Source organism: Eublepharis macularius, chromosome 7, assembly GCF_028583425.1.
Source record: "Eublepharis macularius isolate TG4126 chromosome 7, MPM_Emac_v1.0, whole genome shotgun sequence".
Taxonomy (NCBI): Eukaryota; Metazoa; Chordata; class Lepidosauria; order Squamata; family Eublepharidae; genus Eublepharis; species Eublepharis macularius.
This window is the reverse complement of record NC_072796.1, coordinates 112,192,658-112,218,273: the sequence shown is the minus strand read 5'-3', so window position 1 is coordinate 112,218,273 and position 25,616 is coordinate 112,192,658. Positions and strand designations below refer to the sequence as shown.

The following is a 25,616-nucleotide window of genomic DNA, read 5'->3' as shown; positions in this document are numbered from 1 at the left end:
GCCAGTTACCGTCTTTTGTTAAGACTCCATGGAATAGCATCACTGGATTCAACCCATTGTCTCAGCTTTAAACAAGAGGAAAAAAGAATTTCACTGATGGGAGGAAATATTCCACCAGGCAAAGCCAATAGAGAGCAATTGTCTTTATGTTTTAGTGTTAGTAGTAAATTTGTGAATTGCTAAGCCAAAAGGAAGAACACACATTCAGTAACAAATAGAAATTGTGAATAATTCCCACTTGTCTTCTGTAAAAATAATTTGGGCTTTAAAATACTGGCTCGCACAAGGCTTGCATTCAATAAGCATTTTGGCTCAGTGTGGATTTGAACCTAGGTCTTCCACGTCTAAGTCTAGCACTCTGTTCCCAGCACTACATATTCTCTGCCACTCTGAAAACGAATAATGCATTTCTTGGAGACAGTAAATGCCACTACACAAGACTGACCTTGCCACAGGATCATGTGACAATCCACATTCTTGTAGAGATTCCATTTTCCTGCCTCTAAGCGCCATCTGTCTTTTTTTAAAGTTAGCAAAAAGTAAAACAAAGGCCTGGCTGTTTTTGTTTTTGGCCAGTAGTAGGACTGAAATAAAGTTGAGTGTGTGTCCCCTACCCCTACCTCAAAATTCTTCTTTTTTTAAAAAAAAGACAAATCAAAATTCTACATCTGACTCTGCTAACTTCCATGATTTACCACTGGACATGTCCAAATCTGCTGGGCTCTGTCCCTTGACCCACTAAAATCTGCCTCTGGCTCCATTACTGGGCTTACCTAGACTCTGCCTCCAAGTCCTGCCCAGGTAACAGATTCCCCCCCCCCTAAGAATTGGCAACCCTATGCAAAAGTCTCATTTGACACACCTACATTCTAAATAAAACTATTGATCTCCAGAAAGCACAAACGTTTTGAACAGATTAATCTTACAATGTTAGCTTTAAAGTCCTGCAGCAGGCAGAAAGTCTTTAATGAGTTGTTTCCTGTTACACTTCCCCCCACCCCCACTCGTACCTCTACCAATCAGAGAAATGTGTAGAAGTGCCCTAAGGTTAACACCGTCAGACACAAAATACAGGATTTTTATATTGTTAACTTGCAGACATCCATTTATGACTTCTCTTTCTTGTATATCCTCCCTCCAGGGGTCCCAGATTTTGTGTCACTCATACAGCTGCCATAGAAGCTGCCAGCACTAAGCTAAAACTCTGGCATTCTCGGCAACAGAAACCACGGCTGGATGTAGATCCTTTCCCACAGATGGTCTCACTGCTGCCCCTGCGAGCTAAATCGTGCATGCCAAGGCTATTCCATCAACAGGTATTGCTGTTGCCACCGTTGTTATGGTTTGTTGCAATGTCATTGATGTATGAGGTGATTTACGGAGTAAGACGCAGCACTGGGCTATGTAAACTGAGCCCTAAGAAACTCTGACAGCGGAAAGGCAGGTCAAGTGAGCACATGGGGAACATAAGATTTAAGAGCTGGGACGTGAACTAGAGGAGAACAGAATGAAATGTTGAGGTAAGAATAGCAAGGGCATGTTAGGATCAAATTTTGAATATAGTACAGTGGTCAGCCACAGGCATGTCCAGCAGGCCAGTGTGGGACGGATCACAGCGGTGAGGTACAAAGATCCTTTTTCTCTCTTTATAGGCCATTTTCAATGCACTTAACAGGTGGCTCTCTGGAGTCCTGCTAGATCAGACCAAAGGCCCATCTAGGACAGCATCATGTTTCCAGCAGTAGCCAGCCAGATTTTTCTGGGATGCACCCAAAGCAGAGCATGACGACCATATTTATGCCCCTTTTGTTTCCCTTTCCTCTTCCAGCAATGGGTCTTCAGAAAGAAACAAGCGTTTCTGAAATGGAAATTACGTTTATCTACTAAATCGAATAGCTCCCAGCATTTTTTTTCCAAACTTAATAATCAGCCACATGGGGCCCTGTTTCGTATCAGGACAGCCGCATAAGAGAGTAGGACTTTTAAGCCCCTGCTTGCACTGTTTTGTTAAGCTAAAACAGTTCTGGGAAGCCATTATTTGCCCACTGGAAAAACTGACCATGCTGATAGGGGGGATACACAAAAGCTTCCCTAACAGGGCAAATATCCTCTGATTTTAATTAAGATATACTCTGTTAATGAATTAAAGTTAGATCTTGTTAATCCAAAATTGACATAGCTCAGTATCATTGTTAACAATGTTTATATTAATGTCTGACAACTAATTTACAGTTATTTGGCTTTGTTCCACCCTGTTTAGCTACCTTTCCATGTACGCAGATGTTTAATAGGGTGGGGTGGAAACATTCAAACATGCAACATCCCTTAGGGTTTTGAAATCAAGCGATCCAGAGAGGACTGTAGCACATGCCTTTTTTCTGTATTTGAATTGGTCATTAGATGGAGCTCCTGTTCTTGCAAGTAATTACTTTGGCAGAACTGTGTGTTTTGGCAGGTGCCGTTGTTGTCAAATGCAACAAAGCAGTGTTGCTCAAAGTTGTTGCATAGCACAGAATTAAGCAGATGTTATGGCAATGCTAGGAGTGACTCATTTATGTACCACCTACCAGTTTGTGGTTTCCCACAAAGTTTGCTACATTGGCACAAACTACAGTCCTAGTAATTGGAAATTGCCTTTTTATAAATGGATTGCATTATAAGGCAAAAGTAATAGCAATGCGAGAGCAACATGTAATGTGTGTGTAAAGTAACGGCAACTTGCAGCTGCTTTATGGCAACCCTTCATGGGGTTTTCAAGGCAGAGGTGGTTTGCCATTGCCTGCCTCTGCGTAGCAACCATGGATTTACTTGGTAGTCTCCCATCCAAGTACTAACCAGGTCTGACCTTGCTTAGCTTCCAAGATCAGGCTAGCCTGGGCCAAAACATCAACCCATTTATACTTAGACAGACAGTTTGTTTAAAGTATGACGTGTGAATATTTGTAAAATACTCATTGGTAGTCAGATGTTTGGTAGAACATCAGATCAGTTTTCAGAGATTAAATACTTTTCAGTTGAGACAGTTCTAGATGATCAGCGAGCCTTGCAGTGATGAATCTTTGGAAGATGAGTGACTATCAGAAATGTGCTTTCTTATGAGAATTGGTTTGTAGAGTTGTTGACTGTTGTCTCAACTAAGAATAACAACAGCCGTAAGCAATGACCAAGGAGACTATGTGCTAGAACGTTTCTCAGAGTTCTCAAGAGCTATCCTTACAGCTCTTGATAGATCTTGTCCTGAATTGGAAACAATTTTTGAGTTTGGTACAAAGCTGGTCTTTAATTTTGAATAGATACGAAGGAAAAGTATTGACCGTTCAGTGTATTTTGTTGTGTTAATAAAGAGATATATATACGAAATGGCAGAACAAAAAAAAAATTCTGAGATGTTCTCTGCTCCTGTAATTTTTATTAGAGAGGGGAAACCAGCTCTCCAAAATCTCTGTCAACAGCTGTTATGCCTGATACATTTTATCATAGACCTACCAAGTTATTATCAGCAGTCTTGCCACGGAGTCAAAGTGCTGTCAGAGAGGATCCTGACACATGGGTCCGTTTCGCAGATATTAGCACAAAACGGTAAGCACTGAAATCTTTACATAGAAAATACTTTTTACTTATGAAGGGCCATTTTTACTGCTCTCCGCATCCATCTCATAGATACCGTTTAGAGAGAAAAGTGTGTGGGGAGGGTCTACACAATAAAACCAAGGTTTGGTTCTTTGGTTTTAAAATTTGAGTTGTGTTATTTAATATAGGAATCAAATATCATTGTTATATTAAGAAATTAATCTGAATTATAAGTCATTTCTGTTTTCAACGTGAAACATTTCTGAGTGTAATTGCTCTTCTACAACTGGGATGAAATTCAATACTTTCACTCATTATACATTTCCAACTCTTTTTGTTGTCTTCTAGTTTTGTAAATTGGCTGTTTTTATTACTCAGATAAATTCCTCATACCCTTATGGGTCAATTCACATGTCCAGTTTGGGGACTATCTAAATTACTGCAATGGAGTTATGTTATCCTAACCCCCCCTCCCTCTGAATCCATACTTTGGAGTCCCCCTAGATCCCCTGGCCTTGCTCAGCCAGAGGTACAGAGTCAAACGAGAATTGTGATCAGAAATTTTGGGCAATAGCAGGAGGAAGTTGCCAGTTTTCCATGGGCATGCCCTACTCAAGACCCTTTTCTGTGACTTTCCAAAGCTTCTTATCCAGGCCGTAATTAATGACCCATGTTTCCTGACTGCACCCTGGCCTTTCACATACTCAAAATTATCCCTGATCTAATAGTAGGAGAACCTTATCTCCTGCCTCACCAGCATTCCCTTGAGCCAAACATGAGCCAACCCATTAACTCACCAGAGCTTCAGCCCACTCTGTTGTTGATCATTTGCCCCACCCTATGAGACATTAGGCTTGCAGTACCCCATGCACATCCTCACAGACACACCCACCTTCTACAAGTCAGGTGTAAAAGAGCATAAAAGGGCTGTTTGCACACATCTCAGCACAGCATTAAACTCATGGAATGAGGGTGTCTTCATGGTGCGATTTCTGACGTCATCGTTCCATGAGTTTAGTGCTATGCCGAGACGTGTGAAAATGGCCAGTCTCCTCAAGCCATTTTGATCTGATCTAGTCCCCCAGACTTTCTTCTGTTGCTCCCCCACTGACACAGAAAAAATAGGCTCCCTTCTCCAGGACAAACAAATGACCTAGTTTCTCCCTTTCTGCTGTTCTTCTTTGTACCATCCCTCCATATCCATTAGCCTAAATCTTACCTGATTCTCATTCTGACGTAGTCTTCGCCAACCTTCTCGCCTCAGCTAGGGACTCCCTCCTTCTGTCTGAATCTCCTGCCTCACCTGCCATCCATATCTTTGCATCCCATTGGGACAACCCAACACTTTTCTCTGCTCCTGGGTGGTTGTTTTCTTGGACTAGCCAAGTGAGACGAACACATGGACAGGGTGGATTTGATTTAAATCAAACTGATTTAAATCACGATTTAAATCACTAGTCAGTAAGGCTTGATTTAAATCATAGTTTTCTACATAAAGACTAATTCTTGCTGGTATAACTTTAATATGCAAGTAGATGAAGATTTTTAGAATAACAACTTTTCATATTAGTTTTACAGTTGTATAAAATATTGATTTTAATACTATTAGAAACACATTATAGTTAATTTATTGTGAGATGAATTATCCCCAGTTTAGGTTTATCATTCATATTTGGACAACTTTTCTGTTGTACTTTATTGGAAGGAGAAAAATAATCATTACCTTAATAATAACAATTTAAATAGTTTTATTTATTCAACTGAAATTATAACATTACAGCATATGTTATTTGCTTAAACAAACATCCATGTTTGTTAACTAATTTGGCTAAACAAAATATATATATTTTAAGAAACTTAGAATGTCAGCCCAGCCTACACATGAAAAACTTAAAATACTGTCCTCTGTAGCTCACTCGTCATCTTCATCTTCTTCTTTGTTCATAATCTGGAAAATAAAAACAAGCTTTCCTGCTTTATCGGGTCCCAAACGATTTCTCAATTTAGAATGAATGAGTCCAAAGGAAGAGAATATTCTTTCAACGCCTGCAGAAGAAGCTACTGCTGTTAAAAGTGAAATCATTACTTGAACAGTCTCTAAATCCAAGTACTTAAGTGACATCCACCAGTTCACTGGTGTGACTTTCTTTAAAATATCTTCAGCAAACATATATTTCTTGAATGGTTCCCCCTTAGCTCTGAAGTTTATTATAGTTGGCATTACAGATGGATGATTGCTGGATACCCATGTCATAGCTAACTCCTCTTCCTCAGCACTTAAGTTTTGACCCTGGTACTGGATATTGACAATATTTGCCAAAAAATGAGCTGGAGACAGTGCTTGTCCCATTCGTTTTTTTAATGCTTGTAATTTAATTCTGTCCCTGTGTAGTTCTGTTTTTACGTGTTCACTCAGTTCCTTCCAAATTTCAACAGCATCAGCAATAAAACAGCAATTTTTCTGTATTTTGTTTAAAGCTTCAGAGATGGGTTTCAGGATGCTCAGCATATGATCAACATTTCTCTTAAGCCCAATGTTGAGGATTTTGGCCGTGACAGTGCCATCTATTTTATCTCGATTTTGTTCACAAACTGTCATCAGAATAGGCCAGTTCTTGATATACTGCTCAAAACAGTCCACCACAGAGTTCCATCTAACATCTTGTGGGAGCGTTAGCTTGGTTCCACCCATCCTTTTCAGAGCTGCTGTAGCAAAATGATTGTTACGGAAGTATTTAGCAATTTCAACATCATTAGTCTTTATTTCTGGAACACTTAAGTCTTTGGCTAAGAGGTGCAGCAAATGAGCACTGCAACCATATGTTATTAGCTTTGTATTCCCTTCCTGCTCTTCTAAATTTCTTCTCATCTTGGATACATTTGCAGCATTGTCTGTGACCAAACTGCGTACTAGACATTTGAATTTTTGTTCACATGTTATTATAGCTTTTACTGCCACTTCTTGTAAGTATTCTGCTGTGTGTGCATTTCCTGACATATCAATTGTTTGTGCAAGGAAGACTTTCCCTTCTTCTGTTTTTATACAAGCACATACAACAGGATCATTGTGGACATTACTCCACCCATTACTCCATTACTCCACCCATTAGGTTAACAATTCTACCCTCCAGAGCTGTTGCACATTGCTCCATTTCTCTGTCATACACTTTATCCAGCAGTTTCCCTGCAACATCTGCTCTGCAGGGTGGACTGTATCCTGGTCTCAGTGACTGAACCGTATTAATGAAATGTGGGTTCTCAGTCAGACGGAGTTCGTTGCATAAACAAACTGGGCAATTTTTTCATCAATTAACTCTTTTTCTAATCCGCTAATTTTTATCACAAACTTATCTATGGTGGTTCCAGGAGGGAAGGGTTTTTTCTTTCTTTTAGGTGATATACTGTGGGTGTCTGATGATGATGCAAATGAAGTACTATCCGGGATGGATAACTCTGAAACTGAAGAACAGGAGGATGGTGATCTTGAAGGTGGATAGTTTCCAGAATCCTTAATGTTGACAATGAATTGCCCTAAACAAAAAACTCAATGCTGTTATTTTATTGTTTATACAATTTCTGCTTATTGTACAGCACTGCCTCAAAAGGAATATTTGCTTTTCTTCATAACTGTACCAAATGACAGTAACATGCAGTAATAATAAGAAATATAATTTTGCTCAAACATGACAGTTCAAGGCAGTCTTTAGAAATAAGATTCAATAAAAATGTTCACCAACCTGAAGATCCTGCCTGTTCAAATGTGTTTCTTTGGTCATCTTCATCACAGCACTTCTCATGATGTTGCCTCATTCAGGCCACCAGGCCTCGCATTTCTTTGTTGCAGTGTTTGCATTTTGCACGCATGCCTGCCTTAACGACAGGTAAAGGAACTTCATTAAAGTATTCCCAAACTGGGTCTCTTTTACGGCCTGCTGCCATTATAGGTTTTTTCCTCCAAGGAAAGAATGTGATAAACCTCAGGTCATACACACAAAAGATCCAAAGACTTGTGCAGTATTGTGCTCAAAAAGTTTCACTTTCACTTTGTACTGCTTGCCCCTCCCTCCTCACACTTAGTTTCTTCTTGTGCAGATCTATTCCACTCCAAACAGTCAGAAAAATATTGTTCCTATTCACTGAACTTCTTGAAACTTAGCACTGAAGGGGTTGATTCTGTCTTCATAGGTTTGTAGAACAATAGGATTAAGGTCTTTTTCTCAACTCTGTTCATGTTATAACATTTTTGCTGTGAAGAAGAGGCATGTGATCTCTGCTGAGCTGACACAAATTCAGTTTTGAGAACTGCAAAACCAAGCATCTGTGATAATATCTTGTAGGCAGAGAAACTGCCCAATAATCTTACAAAAACCGCTGGAAGAGCATGACATTGTGAATGGATTAATGGAATTTATTTACCAAAAAAATTAAACATATACAGCCTTATTCTACATAATTAAAAACTAATCTTTTTTCATGATGGAATAACCTTTGAATGGTAATATATTTTCCTCAAAAAGCATTTTATTTAAAAAAATCCAATTTAAATTTAAAAAATCCGATTTAAATCAAAAAAATCCGATTTAAATTAAAAAAATCCAATTTAAATTTAAAAAATCTGATTTTTTAAATTTTTTTTTAAAAATCATTGATTTTTATCCACCCTGCACATGGAACACACATGAAGCTGCCTTATACTGAATGAGACTATCAGTCCATCAAGGTCAATATTGTTTTCTCTGACTGCTAGTGGCTCTCCAGGGTCTCAGGTGGAGGTCTTTCACATCACCTACTGCCCGGTCCTTTTTACTGGCGATGCTGGGGATTGAACTTGGGACCTTTTGTGTGCCAAGCAGATGCTCTTCTTCTTCCTCTCCCTTAACTTCAGGTTAAAAGTAATACTATTTTAACATTAGGATTATGTAAAGTAAATAGTTTTATTGGATGGTTGCAAATGAATTGTTAATCATTGAAGTGCTTAAAATTGCCACCTTTTTGCTAATGCTATTGTACTGCTTTTTTCACTCATTTTTTGGGTTAAAACAATAAAGTTAAATGTTTAAGTCTCTGTTTTTCTCCCCTTTCCCCCCTTTGATGGTATATCAAGCCTTGCCATGTCTGTGTATACAAATACTTAAAAGAGACCATGGAAACCAGTGTCTCAGTCTTTCCATATGGGGACAATTATCTGTTCATATGTGTATACCTTAACACAGGTCTCCTTTGTGGCAGTTTGAATATTGTGTCTTTAAGTCCAGCTCCTATTCTAGTGTATCACCACAAATGGTCAAAGCAACCATTACATAATATACAAAAAAGGGTTTCTTTCTTCTGTGTATTTATAATATATTCTGCTGCCTTTTAGTTCCATTTGTTGCCTGCTGCTTCTTCTCTTCACAACTTCTTCACATATTATTTTATGCACATCTGTCCTAAGGAAAGCTGCCAGGTTCTAATCTGGTGTTTTAAATACTGTCAGTTGGTTTCTGTCCTGTTGTTCCACCAGTTCCATTGCCTACTTTCTATCTTCTTCTCCTGCTAGTGGGACACTAATTGTGACCACAGTAGGTAAGTGGAATTTGTTGGACGTACTACAGTGGCTACACCATCTCTCAATGTTTTGGAACAGTTAAAGGTAAAGACACCAACTCTGGGTGCAGATGTAACAACACTAGTTATGAGCCCTTTTATTTTGGTTAGAGCAATAACATTATCTTCTGTGCACATTTGTAGTATGTTGCATAGTCTCTAGCTCTTCTCCAGCATCTTTTGAATATATTATCTGTGGATCCAGGCCAGCAACGGTGAGGAGCAGCATGACACGTGTGACCACAGTTCCTGACAAAACTGATTATTTGAAGCCACAGTTAGATAGAAAATTCACCTATGCAGAAATGATCCCAGTGAGTACTATTTGAAGTTTGGATGAATATTTGTCAGAGATGCTTTAGGCTGATCCTGCACTTGGCAAGGGGTTGGACTAGATGGTCTGTATGGCCCCTTCCAACTCTGTGATTCTATAATTCTATGAAGTTCCTGGATCTGCTGAAAATGGCTGAATGGCCAAGTGTCTGTGACTCTGTGCTGTGCCTCTGCATAGAGGCAGGCTTGTCTCTTTCATGGTCTTGTCTCGGATGGCCGTTTCTGAGTCCATCCTGTTTATGAAATTAAATCTGGCCATTCTAGGGGCTGAATGGCCAACTTCAGTATTCTTGGTGGCCATTCTGTTCTCCTGACAATATTTGGGGACTGGAAATATAATGCACTCTCCACTCCTTAAGCAGCAAGAAGTTTCAGGGGCAGCATTTCCTGGATTTTGTTTCTTTTAGTTGAACAAGGCTTAGTGGTGCTTTTGTAGTATTTGTTTTTTTATAAATATTCTAGTAGAGTACAGATGGAAGTAAAGAGGCAGATCAATCTCCCTCATGCTAGATTATCAGAGGAAGGGGGGATATTGTACTCCAAGGTGCTTCTGCCAAAACAGCTGTCTGGCTGCTTCTCTTTCTGTATCAAACTCACTCTTCTAGTTATATAGATGTATAATTAAAGTAAAAGGAAATTAATAATATAATTAAATATAACTAAAGTAGAATGAAGATAAGATATGCAGAAAAAGTAACATATAGAGTATAAGTTAAATTGGTTGACTTATATGAATGTATGGATTATATGGTTTATGGTTTATAGAAATATTTGAAATTATGAAAAATGGGACAAATTGTTTGCCTAATATGGAAGAAGGGACTTAAAGATAGGGTACAGAGTATTAAAAATAGTTAAAGAATTATTGCTTAGATTAAAGGGAAAGTATATGTTTGTTAGATAGATGAATTTAAAATGAGTAAGGGAAAAGGGACAAAGGGTTGGAAAACTGTATTGTCGAAGGCTTTCACGGCCGGAGAACGATGGTTGTTGGGGGTTTTCCGGGCTGTCTTGCCGTGGTCTTGGCATTGTAGTTCCTGACGTTTCGCCAGCAGCTGTGGCTGGCATCTTCAGAGGTGTAGCACCAAAAGACAGAGATCTCTCAGTGTCACAGTGTGGAAAAGATGTAGGTCATTTGTATTAAGAATGAACAGAGCATGGGCTCCAGTTCTGAAAAACACCAGGCCAACAAAACACTCCACACCCGACAATAGCCCTGCAGAGAAGATTAGCACATCAAGCACCAATCCATATGCAAAAGAACCGCCTCAGGATACAGTGAAGCCTCCCACCATTAGCATTCCACACCCTGGGAAACTCTTACAGAATGACTCAGCTCAACCCCACCCCTCCTGAGTAGATACAAATGACCTACATCTTTTCCACACTGTGACACTGAGAGATCTCTGTCTTTTGGTGCTACACCTCTGAAGATGCCAGCCACAGCTGCTGGCGAAACGTCAGGAACTACAATGCCAAGACCACGGCAAGACAGCCCGGAAAACCCCCAACAACCATGGTTGGAAAACTGTTGGAAGTCTACAAAAAGGGGGGGAAAGGGAGGGGGTTAGAAATTGGGAAATGGGGGAATTGATTGTAATGTGAAATCAAATGATTCTAATCCAATAAAAATTTTATTTAAAAAAAACTCACTCTTCCTTCACACACACCCTACCCCCAGGGCTGGGTCCAAGGATTTTTGGCAGCTTAAGCAAACTATGTCTTTGTTCGTGCATATGTGTGCACTTGCCCTGCCCACCTCCTTCCTCTCACCTGGAGGGGCTCCTTCTGTGAGCTTTTGTGGCTACTTTAGAGGACCATCTTGTAATAATGACTGCTTGTTCAGAAACATTAACATTCTTCTGTCATTCGTCCTGGCTTCCACCAAATATACGACATTTGTCCATATCATGCAGTAATCTGACATAGGGGCCCCATCTAGCCAGTAACCTGTGAGTTGGCCATCTGTGTGGTAGGCCAAAACCAGGGTTCCAGAAAGCCTCATCCTATATTTAAGGCATGTCTCAACACGAGTGATTCTCAACCTTGTTGAGCCTGTGGGTATTTTTTGAATTTGAGAAGGGATAGTGGGTGCCATCAGAAAACAGCTGTCATGAGGGAGAGTGTAACCAACCTCAAAATGGCTGCCATAGGGCCAAAGACTGTTGGAAAGGTCCAAGCCAAATGTTTTCCTGTGATGAAGATAGCTGGGCTGTTCCCACATGTTCCCCCCACCTCCCGAAAAATGGCGCAAAACTTACGGAACGGCATGCCTTCATAGCGCGATTTTCTGACATCATCGCACCACGAAGCAAAGTCATGTTGGGAAATCACGCCATGAAGGTGCATCATTCCGTAAGTTTTGCGCCATTTTTCGGGAGGGGGAGAAGACGTGGGGAAATGGCCCTGTTTATGAATGGGTGCTTCTTACAGACATAAAGTCTCTAGGGATCTTTTGAAGTACTTCCTGTTCCAATGATAAGTAAAGCTAGGATAGCTCTTTGCTTTGATAGCTCTTTGCTTTGGGAAAGAAGGAAATGGGCACCAAATGGAAACATATGGGCGGGCACCATGTTGTGGATCACTGCTCTATACTATACATGGAAATCAATTTAAGTTTACTTAAGAGGATAGACACAATTTTTTGTAAAAGCCTCAGCAGTTTTTTTTTTAAATTAAAGCAGGCTTGGGAAACTACAAGGCAGAAAGAACTGAGGGAAGGGGAGGTCAGAGATGTGTAACTCTTGTATCTCCATCTGTGTTTCAGTGCCCCTGTTCCCTGCTGCTTTTCACCTCACAGAGTTCCAGATGTATAGTTGTAATTATAAATAAACATCTGGAATGCTAAAGCAGCTGGGTGGGAGAACAATTCTAGCAAAACAGTATGCAAGACCAGCAAGTTTGGGGGCCTGTAGATACCCTTAGTAGCCTTTTTAGAGGTATAAAGCAGCAAAAATATATTTATGAATTAGCATCAAATAAGGGCAACAAATAAACGAAGACCCACCAGTTCCCTGCACCAAGGAGCATAAAATCATTTTACAGTGAGAAGAGTCCAGGGAGAGAGGATAGTAACGCAAGTGCCAACATACTAAATTGGAGATAAAAACCCCATAGATCCAAACTAATGTTTCATGGGCACGAGGACTTCCATCTGTGAACTGTGGTTTTTATACCTCCTGTAGCCAAAATGCCTCAGGAGTTTTGGGCGGCCATCAGAGAGAAAGGCAGGAAGACCACAGTCCACTGGCAGAAGTTTTTGTTTCTGCAGAAATGTTAGTCTAAATCCAACCCCACATCTAACTATCTCGCAATAAGAAATCAGATGACAGCCAGTGTTGGGAATGGTTAGAATGGCAGACTAGGATCTGGGAACCCCCAGGTTCAACCACTTGGCCATGAAGCTCCTTGGATGATAGTGGGCCAGTAGCTCTCTTTCAGACTAACCTACCTCACAGGGTTGCTGTGAGGATAATACAGGGAAGAACCATGCATGTTGCCCTGTTTGGAGGATAGGTGGGATAAAAATGTGCTAGATTGATACGGTATTTATGTATGACCTCTGTGCTGTTTATTTTATATGAGAAGTAACAGCCATTTTAAAACAGGTTAAGGTCCAATGGAATGACTGTTTCACAGAACTGTGCTTTTCATTATGCAGGGCAAAATATCTCCAGATATTTGTGAACTGGGGAGTTCTAAAATGGAAAGAATGCTACAATGTCTTAACACAGAAAATCGAGCTGGCTTTGTCTTCACTGAGTTCTGTGAAAAATCTGGGAATAAGGTATGAGGTTTTTCTTATCAATTGATGTTTTGTTTACATCGGTACTTTCCTTTTGTCATAGGAGTTTGGCACATTTTTTTAACCTCACTCTTTTAGTCATGTTAGGAAAGGCAAATTAGATAAGGGCTTTCTGAAGAGGCATCCATGGACAGTATGATGCCTGCTACTACTTCCCCTGGCACCCACCAAGTTTTTTCAGAAAGTGCAAAAGGCCATTGTTATTGGCTGCCCTCATTCAAATGAAAGAGTTTTCCATGGCTGCAGTATCAGCCATTTTAGGTTTGGCTTTGCCTGCTGTGGCAGCTGTTTTAGGGTGGTGTTCATACTCCATCTTAAAATCCCAAAGGTTGCCCACATGCTCAAAAAGGTTGGTGACCCCTGAGGTAGATTTTATCTTACCTGAGGCCATCTGGTGAATTTCACAGCTGTTTATGGATTGAACCTCAGTTCAAGTAAACACTATACAATTGTTTAAAAATCAAGTATTGTTATGAGCAGGCAGTGTTGCCAAGGCCAATTCAAACTTCTGCCACATGAGGATGACTCAAATTCCTGTGGTAATTCTGCAGGGCTCAGGCCCAAACTACATATTACATGTGATTGCCACAGGGACTTGCATCTATATGGCAGCTGTGAGTTCTCTGTGGCAACTCAATTGAGAAGCACCTCAGGGACTTGGTTCAGATTGGAGAATTATGTTTTGTGCCATGAAAATGGTTGGTAGGGGGAAAGGCAAGAACCACTTCTCTTCCCCACACCTCAGTCCCAACAGAATAGGGCCCCTGTGGTGCTGCTAAATTGAGTTGCCATGAGGAACTCACACCTGGAGTCTTGCTGTTAGCTCCATATGTTAAACATAAGATGTACGTTGATCTTCAGTTTAAACCTAGTAAGTGGCAACACAGATTCCTTTCACTTGTGCACCATCAATGGCCGTCAGAAAGTCGAGCTCCTGTGGTGCATCAACATTTTCCCAGTTGTGATTCGCTGAGCAATCACTTGGGTGGCTTGGCTGGAAAACAGGATCTGAATGTTGCTGGGAAAGAACTGATTGGAAAAGGAAGGTTTAATGAGTAGGACTTGAGTATCTTGACAAAAATAGATCTTTACAAGAAGCACCATTTACTGGCAACAAATAAGAATCAGTGGTCCCTTCCATCCATCAAATGTGTTGTTGTTGCCTCTCATTGCTTCCATATTTCATCAATGAAGTCTTTCTGCTTTCTGGTAGCGTTCAAACAACTGGCTGTTGTTAGAAAGATGCGATTCTCCCAAAAACTAGCAAAGCCCTTAGAAATGATAGTGCTATGTGAAATATGATTGCACAAGTTTCACTGGCATCTGTTGGATAGTGCCTGTGACATCTCTGATGATGTCACCACGGTTTCCAGTTCTATGTATGTGCCGTGTAATGACTTGTATCAGTGCTTTCAAAGAAATAAAAACTGATTAATTGCAAGGTGTTGTGTAGAAGCCTTTGTCAGTCTTCCCCCGCCCTCACATGGTTCAGATTTGAGCTGAACTTGCTGCCAAGAAAATTCTACCGTGTGAAGTGAGATAAGTGGGTGGGGTGCATTTTCATAGGCAATAACTACCTCTGCCCTTGTCCGAATAAAAATATGAAGAAACCACCAGCATTAAATAAGGTTCATTTTTCAAAAGGATCTCTTTGGGTTTTTGAGAAACACAACCACATTCCTTCTCTGAAATCAACCAGGATGAGTGTCACAGTGGGATGCATATGCCAAAAACAGGGTGAAGTGATTAATCACTTGGAGTCTTTGTTCAGAACTATTGCAGAAGGTTCTGTTTTGGGGATGGGCCGAGTGTGAAAAAAGATGACTTGCCTTCCTGGCTTTTCAATTATGAAGTTGGAAGTACGTCTCATGGATTTCAATGGATTTTGCATGGGGCCAGTTCACCACCTGAGCAGCCACTTGGAGTGCAGTATTGGCAGAGGGCAGCAAGTAGGAGAAAGCAACAGCCACAGCTTGCTCCTGTTCTCACCTTCCCAACCTGTGCTGCTGCCACCAGGTCCAAGATGGGTTGCGGAATGCAGCTCGCCTGGGAGCCAGTAGGAGCACCATGAGAGAAGGCACTTGGGTGGCAATATGCAGAACAGTCATGCTAAACATTACTTGGGAACTCCATGACTAGGATTTACCTCTTGTTTTTACACTTCAAAGCAGCCATGTGAGTCTTATTGTGGAATTGGCTGATTTGATTGTAAAAGCAGCATCAGGGTGTTTAACCTTTCCTCACCTCACTGTTTTCTGATATAAATCACAAACCCGCATCCTGAGACCCCCTATTAGGTCTATTACGGACAAAAGACCGATACTGTATATCTGTATTTTGTTTTGTCTCTTGTGGAGTTCAAAGCAGCTTCAGGGGGCAATCTAGGTCATTCCATTGATTTCACTGGATCACATCTAGTATGTTAGGACTGAAAAATAAGAATTCCTCCAGCTAATATGCAGAATTGTTGAAGAATCTCCCCAGAATTCCACATGCTGTACAGTCTTAATGGTAAACATTAACATTTGCCTCACCTTTGACTGGCTGAAATGTTCAGCACTGAGTGCCTAACCACAGGCCCTGGTGCTTGTTTAAAATTTCAAAATAAAATCATTTGATTTCTGTAGAAAAGCCTCTGAACTAGCAGGGGTCAGGAAGTGCTGTATCCCTCTGGAAGTATTTAGTTCTGTGCAACACCACCAAGCTGTAGTAAGGGGTGGTTGAGAGATGGATAATAAAAAAGAAACGATAGTCAGAATGAAAACATTTAATGATCTCAGCGATGGCTGAAAATAATGCTGTCCCAACACAGCATAAATTTTAAGTTGTGCATTATGAATTACTGGCTTAATTCCATCCAAACGTGGTTAATCTTCACATGTTAACAATTTTAATAGCCAATTATGTGCAAAAGGGATACCGTAAAAGATGCAGCATGTATTACAGTGGCAGCATCTTTACACATGCTGTCTTCCTGCCAGTATAGAACACCCGATTCAAGCATTTTTAAATGAAGTGTGGTTTGTGGTGACCCCCCAAGGAGCACTAAGCAATTACTCACACTGGAAATTCAAATGTTAAAAAAAATAATCTGAAAATTGGGTAGCTGTAACTTTTCTTCTCCCTCCCCATCTGCAGATCTGGAAGAACAGCACGTACTTTTGGTTTGACCTGCAAGATTATCATCAGCTTTTCTACCAAGAAACCCTTCATCCTTACAAATTATGCAAACAAGCTCAAGTAAGTCATAAATAAGTCCTATTACAAGATTCTTTAATTCCAATGAAAATTACTTGAGGGGACATGATCAACAAAAGAAACTTTAAATGGGTTCCGTGGAGTAAGAGAAATTATTTAAGTTTTTACCAGGCATGTTTTTTGCTTGGATCTTTCCCCCATTTTATGTCGTTTTATCTCCCCCCCCCCCCTCTATTTTAAATCGTTCCTACATGGTTGCTTTGTTGCCTGTGCTCCTTGTTATCTGGAAATAGTATTATCTTATTTGTCATATCAATAATGTTTTTATTTAAATAACCAGAGTGGTAGTATCATCATTTCTAGTTGTTATTTTTCTCATCCTGTAACACAAATCTTGTACAATCAATAAAAAACTACGTGGCACTGTATGCATCTAGAGGGCTATTCATATCAAAAACAGGAACTGAATAGATTCTCACTTCTAAGGTGAAATTTGCCCATGCTTATGTTCTGTAATAGAACCAAGAACTTGGCAGACGCCCAAGTAAAATATCAGTCGATAGACTGAAAAGCAGAAACAGAATTCCTTTAGTGTGAGATGCCATGAATCATTTACACAAAAATATTTAAAGATAAGAATTAAAATGCTGAATGCTTGAGATCGTCTAAGGTGTGATTTATACATTACGAAGGCCTTATATCCCCCACATGTCTGCCCTGGTCCTTTCAGTCAGATATGCACTGGGAATTCTATGCTGCAGACATAATTCCCAGTGGGGAAAGACCTGACTCATATTGAGACCACAGTGTACTATGAGGGGATCTTAAGCTTTTCCCGTCAGCAATGTTTTCCTGACCTGCAGTGACCCTGAGAGGCTGCTTTTTTGTCCATTGGAGAAATTTATATAGAGCCATATAAGTTTCCCAAACAGGGCAAATAGTGGGTCCCTGGGGTAGTTTCAGGTCAGGAAAACTGTATGGGGGGCTTAAGCCCTCTCTGCCCTGTGTAGCATAGTTCTAATTGAAATTGGGCCCATGCATGATTAGGAATTTAGTTCTGAACATGAAACTCCCAGTACTTGTCTAATAGACAGGAATTGGGTAGACATGTGGAGGCTACAAGGACTTGGTAATGTGCAAATCAGGTCTTAGCAGATCTGCATTAGCCCCTTCTGCACTCCAAATTTACTCCTCATTTTTCAAGGTCAAGCCAAAACCAATGCAATTGGCTTGGTTGTGTTCCATCTGCACTTCTTCCATGTAATGGGTGGTGTTGCTTTATTTATTCTGCTCCATACTCAAATTGGAATTGAATAGTGCTAGTGCTGTTGCCACCAGTGGCGACACAGTGCTGGCCAGTGGTGTAGCATGGGTTGCCACTGCCTGGGGCAAGGCAAGTATTGTACCCCCTGACCCGTGGACCGTTAGCACTCCCTGAATCCCTTCCACCAGTCCAGTATTGAACCCCTTCCCCCGCCAAGCACATGCATTGTATTTTAAGAAAATGCTGATGTAATTAAAGTAAAATGAATTTAATGCTAGAAATCAGAGGTGAAAGATTAACAAGAGCTACAGAATTATTATATTGGCGGAAAGAACAACCTTATGCTGAATTCGAAAAGAAAACGAACTAGTGAGGAGAGAGCTGCCAACTGGTCTGGAGAAGGACATCCTGTCCCTTCAACAGAGGTTTGGTATGAGGTAGCTTTTCATGGCAGGCAGGTAAATGATAGCTGCCCATCTGTGGACATGAGGCCTCTATTACAATGGGGCAGACCAGCTGGCAACGGCAGCAAGGAGGGCTGAGAGGCTGGGCTAGGAAGTGAGAGAGCTGGCGCGGTCTTGGTGAGCCTCTCCGGCCCCCCGAGCAGTTTCCAGCTGCTGACTCTGCAGAGAGCAGAGTGGCCCTGCTCCCACCCCCTTCCTCACCCCTCGAGGGGCTGCAAACCCCAGACAGGACTGGGGGAGGTGAGATATTTCCCCAGCGATATTTCTTCAGTGAAGCGGGGACTCCAGCCAGTCTGAGGCGGCTTTCACGGGCAGCTCCAGCACCACCGCCGCCTGCCTACCTGGGTGTGCAGCCACAGCTAGAGGTGCCTCCCTGGCCGGTTCCTTCGGGTGGCTGCTGGCACATGTTCCCCTCTGGCAGGTCCTCCTGCCACCTGCATGCTGTTCCTGCTTGCAGTGCCCCTTTTCCTCCAGGCCCTTGGCTGGGAGAGAAGGCGGGAAGGTGGCTGCCTCGTCTCTTCGTCTCCTCCCCAGCACATGCTAATTAGCACATGCTAAATTGATACATCTCTGGAACGCTGAAGGGGTCACTATTCCTGGAATTTCTCCCTCTCAGACCCCTCTTTGTTTATCTGGTTGGCTGATTTGGACTTTGTTCTTCCCCCTATAGCTCCTCCTCTCCGAAGGCAGGGTCAGTCAGCTGATTTTGATCCCGGAGGGGAGGGGCTTGTCCCTCGAATCACCAGTCTGTTCCCAAGCCCTGACTCCCCATCATGATACCAAGAGGGAAAATAATAACTCCCCTCAATTTTTTAAAAAATAAGTAGAAAGGCCCCTCCCTTGAATCCACTGGGAGGAAGACTATCGTCCTAACTCTTCATCCAATCCTAGAAGCCGCCCTGCAAGAAACTTGGGTGAGCAGGACTGCTCCACTCCTGGTCCACCGAGAAAGGAAGCTTCATGGTAAATGAATACAAATCTTCCATTCTTCGGTGGTCTTAGGAGTGGGGCAGTCCTTACTTTTGGGACATATAATTGCAGTGTGCCCCAGAGTGGGTAGTCCAGCTTCCAGGCCTAGAGGGTGGTGTTGTAGTACCCTCCTGCTGAAGGTTGTCTCTGGGGAGGACAACTTATCTATCCTATATTTCTTGATGAGAGAATATACTGATTTCCATGTGACCACCTTATCAATCATTTCTAACGACTAAAGGATTTATAGGCTGCCTGTGTGGCTGTTTCCCTTACTGAGTGCACCCTGATGTCTATGGGCATCCCCAGACCTCTGGCTTGACATGCCAGAATTATGTACCCTCTGCTTTACCTACTTAGCCAAGAAAAGGACACTCCCAAGGAGGACTTCCTGCAAACACACAACTAGCGTCCCAGACTTGTGAAAAACTGTTTAGTCCTGCCCAAGTGGAATCTCACATCTCTACTTATATCGAGGTAGTGAGGTTTTTTTTCCTTTCCACGCTTTGGATTAGGTTAGAAGGAGGGAAGTACTAGCTCTCCTGTCCTATGAAAACATGGAGTTCATGTTTGGAAGAAAGTTATTTTTGTTCATAACTTGCTGTACCATCTTGGAGGAAAGGGCATGGATCTCTATCTACTGCTAGTGCCTGCCATTCTGACACTTGTCTAGCTGATTTTATTCTCATCTGAAAGATGGCTTTAAAGGTCAGTTCCTTTAGGGGACATGAGGTCATAGGCTCAAGGCATCTTTTGTAAATAATGCTCTCAATACTTGATTAAGATTTCATGTGGGGAAAAACCAGCGAATCCTTGGAAGATTCGACAATGAGGTCCCCTTTTAGAATCCATTGCCATGAAGGTGATATATAAGGGAATGTCCATTCCTAGAACCCCTAATTGTTGGGATGGTCACTGCCTGTTGTCTAAGGGTGCTGGTATTCTTTTCTTCAACCCCTCTTGAAAGATAGTAACTAGACCCAAAAGGTTACCTGACTCTATCCATGCATTCTTCTGTGAACTTGGCAGGAATTTTTTATATACTCTGTGGAATTCTTCCTGGAGGTTAGCATAGTACCAATCATGCCTTCTGCTTAGTCCAGCCCTATTAGTTGTTTGTGTTTGACCTCCACACTGTGAGGCTTGTCAGAGCTGATCCAGGGTGTCGTATTGATCCCTGCATCAATGGGCCCTTCTTCAGTAGAGGTGCCAGGGATCCATGCTTGAAAGATTCTTCAGGTTTCTTGATAGCATCCATTTTGCTTGGTTCATTACTCTCTGGCTTAGCCAGTCGGCCTCGGAGTTGTCCTTTGTATAAACATATAGTGACCTGTGGGAAGATTCTGAGATTCCACCATACTTCATCTGATGGCTCCGAGTTCCAAAAGGTTTACCCTGTTGATCATTTGTCCTTCAGCCAGATGCCCTATGCCATTCTTCCTTGGGTGTGGGATCCCCATCCCCAAAGACGTGTCCATGGTCATCACTGTTCTCTCTGGTTCCCTGAGTGGGACACCCTCATGGGACTGAATGAGGTACAGCCACTGGTTGTTTTCCTGTTTGAGGATCTCTGGCAATTCAACTATCTTGGACTCTTGTGATCTAACACCCCATGGTATGGCAACAAGCATCTCTGAAGTGTACAGTTCAAGATGTCGTTTGGATATGGGAAAGGAGCCACTCCCTGTGGCCTACCCATGCTATCAGTGCTACTAGGATTCTGATGAACATCATAGGTGGCGTTTTCAGCTCAAGGGAAAGGGCCCAATGTTGGAAGTGCCTCTGAGAGATCGATGGAAGCCAATCTCCCTTCTGAATGGCAGTCATGACAAATTTTAGCCTTTCCATTCCGACTTTCTTGTTCCTAGGTGTCTATTTTATTTGACCAAATTCCTTTGGATCCAGAGGAAAAGGAACCAGGTGGCACAGAATTGAATTCCACTGATCATAGTGTCCAACACCCGCCTGTTTCTTATTATTGGCTGCCAAGGGTTTGCCAAGTATTGTAAGCATCCCCCAAATACCCTTGCGCCTGCTGCCTTGGTGTAGACTCATTGAGTTCCCTTCTTTGGCCATTTAGTATTCTGACTGGATTTGTTGAGGGAGAAGGTACTACCTTCCTCTCGATGTTTGGTCTGCTTTCAACCCCTACAAACACGCAAAAATGAAAGTAATTAAAGCAATTAATGCTATGAGAACTCCTGCACCTCTTGAATGCTGGCAAACCATTGGTGTATTAGTCCAACGCTGGATTTAGGAAAAAAGAGAAGGGAAGAGAGAGAAGAGGGAAAGGGGATGGATGGAAATGAGGGAAGAGGGAGAGTGACCAATCACAAAGAAATGGCCTGGCAAAGGGCGGGAGAGGGTTAGACGAGGGCTGAACACTAAAAGCCAGGGAAAAAGTGCTCCCAGAAAACCTGGGGGAAAGCTGCAAAAAACCCAGATCCACTACTAATGGCACAAAATAGTGTGTGGAGGGTTGCAAATAAATGGATGCAAAATTAACTGGTGAGGAAAGGGTTTGTTGTATTTGCCTGTCCTAGATCACCAATTGCACTGTACAAGGTGCCTCTGCAAAAAGTGCAAATAGAAAGCATTATTAAAAGCAAGAAATGAGAAAAAGCACCATGATAAAGGAACTTTCCTGAGACCAGGTGCAAAGAATTTGGCAATGTGCTTCTTCCTCTTCAGTTTACACAGAAGATTTAGGAACAAATAAAATAAAAAACTTGTGGTGAGGTTAGGGTTGCCAGCTCCAAGTTGGGAAATTCCTGGAGATCTGGAGGGTAAAACCTGGAGAAACCTGGAGAAAGTTGGGTTTGGGGAAGAAAAGGACCTTGGCATGGCATAATTCCATAGAGCGCCCCCCAAGTAGCCATTTTCTCCAGGTGAACTGATCTCTGGCCTGGAGACCAGTTGTAATTCTGGGAGATCTCCAGCCGCTACCTGGAGGCTGGCAACCCTAGGTGAGGTCTTTATTTCAATTATCTTAGCCAGTTGTAAGCTATTTCCCTTAGTAATGCTGATTCAGAAATCCTGCCAGCAGTTTTGGTTGGAAGATGGCAAGCTGTGATTTCCACCTCCACCCTAATCCACAACCATCAAGTTGTTTTCCCTGTACTGATGAACTATCTGTGTACTGATGGACTACATATACATTTCTCCAGTGAGAAAAATAGTAACTCCCTGGGACCATTTCAGGGTGCAAAATGGCATGGCTGGGGAGGCTTAAACTACCTCTTCCTACTCATTGCTTTCCTAATCTGAATCAGCTTTCATACTCCCAGCACATGTCTGCTTGATGGGACCCAGGGATAGAACCAGGAACAACAGTGTGTTGTGTCTGGTTAGGCCCTCACTGAGTGAAGATTTGAGTCTGGGCCTCTAGAGTCCTTGTTTGACACTCTAACCACTGTACTGCACTAGCACTACTTTACCTAAATGACTTACTTTTATAGTTAAACAAAAGGACATTATCAGCATTCAACCACACACATTCTTCATTATCCTTGTGCATCAAATTGATGTGAATTGAGCATGCACAGACTTGAACCAGAGAAACTTCTAGAGTTAAGCTTAAGAAGTTTTTTTCCTGCCAGCTCCACATACTGGGAGCACCCAGTGGCAACATACATGCTTGGGGCAGGTGGAGCTATGCTTCCCACTTTGTTCTTCAACCACCGCAGTGGAGACACCATGAGGAACTCTCCACACCCTCTCACACTATAGTTTGTTTCTTTTCTTTTTTCTCCCAAGTCCTTTCTTTTCCTTTGGAACTCAGGTGACCTCCAGGGTTCCCCCCTCCTCATTCCCCCTTCTCTCCTTTTTCTTTCTTACATTTTTTTCTACCCTGATTTATGGTGCAGAAGACGACATGTGCTGAATCTCTCACGGAGGCAAGCTGCCTACTACTGATGGTCACACTGAGTTTCTGTTTTGTTTGAGAGAAGAACATTGGGTCAATTATTGTCCTCCTTGTTTGAAATTAATTAAACAAACTTGTTGCAATCGACTATCCCATCTTTATCTTCTCATGAAACTTTCCCTCTTGGCCCCTACCCCACATCAATTGCCTCTTCAAAACTGAGTGATAAGTCACATTTGGTTCTGGCTTTGGAAATGACAGTCCCCTCTTCATCAGGAAATAATCTGTTTAGCTCCAAACGTCACTCTAAGTTTAAGCCTTCCTCTTCTACGATTAATGTTAAGAAGATGAAGAGGGATAAGGACCATAGAAAGCAGACTTCCTCTGATTCAGTATCCAAACCAGGCTCCCTGCCCATGCCCCCACCTCTAATCTAAGCCCTTCTACTGCTACAACCGCTATCAATCAGTCTGTGCACACCTCGACTGTGCCCATACTGGAGAGGTTTCAGACTGCTCTTCCAACACCAGCATCCATTTCAACTGTGATGGACTCCCCTGAAGTATATGTTGATTCAATTTCTGAGATCCAAACTGAAGATGTTGTCTCCTCGCCAACACACCAACATCTGCAGGGAATAGTCTATGGAGGGTTTCTATTGCAACTCTCCTCCTATATCCTGAGAACCAATCCTATTATTGCAATCCCAAGAGTCCACAACTAGAGACAGATGCAGCATTCTCTACATCTCTTGGGACTCATGCTTCTGGAGTTGTCACTGTTCACCTTGGTACTGGTCAGGGCTTTTTTTCAGTGGAAATGTGGTGGAACGGAGTTCCAGCACCTCTTAAAATGGTCACATGGCTGGTGGCCCTGCCCCCTGATCTCCAGACAGAGGGGAGTTTAGATTGCCCTCTGCGCTGCTGAATGACACAGAGGGCAATCTAAACTACCCTCTGTCTGGAGATCAGGGGGCGGGGCCACCGGCCATGTTACCATTTTCGCCGAGGGCAATTTAAACTTTTAAAAACAACCCCCTTGTTCCAGCTGACCCAGAGGGACGTCATTGTGCTGTCTTGAGTTCCTCCACTGAGTTCTACCACTGCTTTTCCAAGAAAAAAAAGCTTTTCCCAGAAAAAAAGCCCTGGTACTGGTCAAGGTCCCCTCATTCTCAAACTCCTCGAGATGAGTACTACTTGCCATCTAAAGAATGACTCCTATTGGGATTAGTTGTCAACTTGCTCAGTGTAACCTCCATCCTTGTTCTACTGCATGCCTCAGAACATATGCTTGCCCTTTGAAGAACACTTTTTTGGGGACTGACTTTGACTGACGCCCTCCAGTTTCCTCGTTTATTTTTGCAGTTTATTGCAAACAATACTGTTTTTTTTAAAGTGCTACTGCTATCTTTGAGTTCATGTGGCTGCTTTATTTAATGCATTGTTCTTAATTTGTTTTTAATTATGAGACACTGTATTTTCTTACTGAGAATCAAGGCAGATTACAAGTAGGATAGAAGTATTCAGTGAAACAGAAAGCCAGTTACAAAATACAATAACATTTGAATGATAACAACAAAGATTCCTAGTAAAACAAAGCTATTCAGTCCATCAGTAAACAGATTACAAATTACGGTAACATATGAATCTAGCAGCAAAGATTCCTAGTAAAACAACATAATGCAGCAGGGCTGGGATAGAAGAGCTGGCAGAATGGAATGCCCAGTGGGGTAAAATGGCAGCAGCAGGCTAGTTAGCTGCTCCATCTCCTGGGTGAGGGGTAGATGGTGGGGGGGGCTATCCCACAACCCAGGACGCTGGCTTGAGGTGGCACATCTTGTTTATCTGACACTGGACTGCACACAAATTTCTAAAATAATACATAAATGCAAAACAAGGCAAAGAATATACCATGGTTACAATAGGTGAGAAAACCATGTTTTCTATATTTTGTAATATGCCTTGAGTCTCTGCAAGAAAAGCTGTCTATAAATGAAGTAAATAAATAAATAGCTAGAAGCTGAACTTCTTTCTATCTCTCTAGCAATTAGTTATGCCTTAATTGTAAAGAGATCCATATGAACTTTTGCATCGTAAGTTTCGGTATACCATAGAGGTCCTAGTTTTTCTTTACTTTATTTAATAGACCGAGTCAGTGCATTCCTTCCTTCAAATAAGTAACGCCTAGTAACCAATATCTGGAGATCTCTCAGCTCTTAAATTCAGTTTTCCAGGTGTGACTTTTTTCGTATATGAAAAGATTAATTAAAAACAATCCCTTCCCATATATAGGAAATCCTGTGAGAACAGATGTATATGAGCAAGTTGATTTACATAAATAAGCTTGTTTCAAGACCAAATGTTCAATTTTATGTCTTATGATGATGAAAAATTCCCTAGAAGGACACATAAGTGACTGGAGGTCTGGGATTTCCCTCTCTACTGAAAATCTACTTTGTCTTTAGCGCAGACCTTGGGAACCTTGGCCTGTTCCCATGAAGAAAGAAACATTCAATTGATTATTTAGAGTCTGTGGAACCCCCAGTCCATTACTCAAAGGTAA

General features: G+C 41.8%; 1 protein-coding gene across 1 annotated transcript in view; it reads left to right on the top strand.

The window, feature by feature from the left end:
- Positions 1 to 25,616, top strand: part of RGS22 (regulator of G protein signaling 22) — a 102,413-nt gene that overhangs the window by 28,112 nt on the left and 48,685 nt on the right. Inside the window, exons 11-15 of the mRNA XM_054985761.1 lie at positions 1,142 to 1,316; positions 3,416 to 3,579; positions 9,362 to 9,470; positions 13,151 to 13,276; positions 16,433 to 16,534. Of these exons, the coding sequence (XP_054841736.1) occupies positions 1,142 to 1,316; positions 3,416 to 3,579; positions 9,362 to 9,470; positions 13,151 to 13,276; positions 16,433 to 16,534 (676 nt within the window). The remainder of the gene's footprint in view (positions 1 to 1,141; positions 1,317 to 3,415; positions 3,580 to 9,361; positions 9,471 to 13,150; positions 13,277 to 16,432; positions 16,535 to 25,616) is intronic.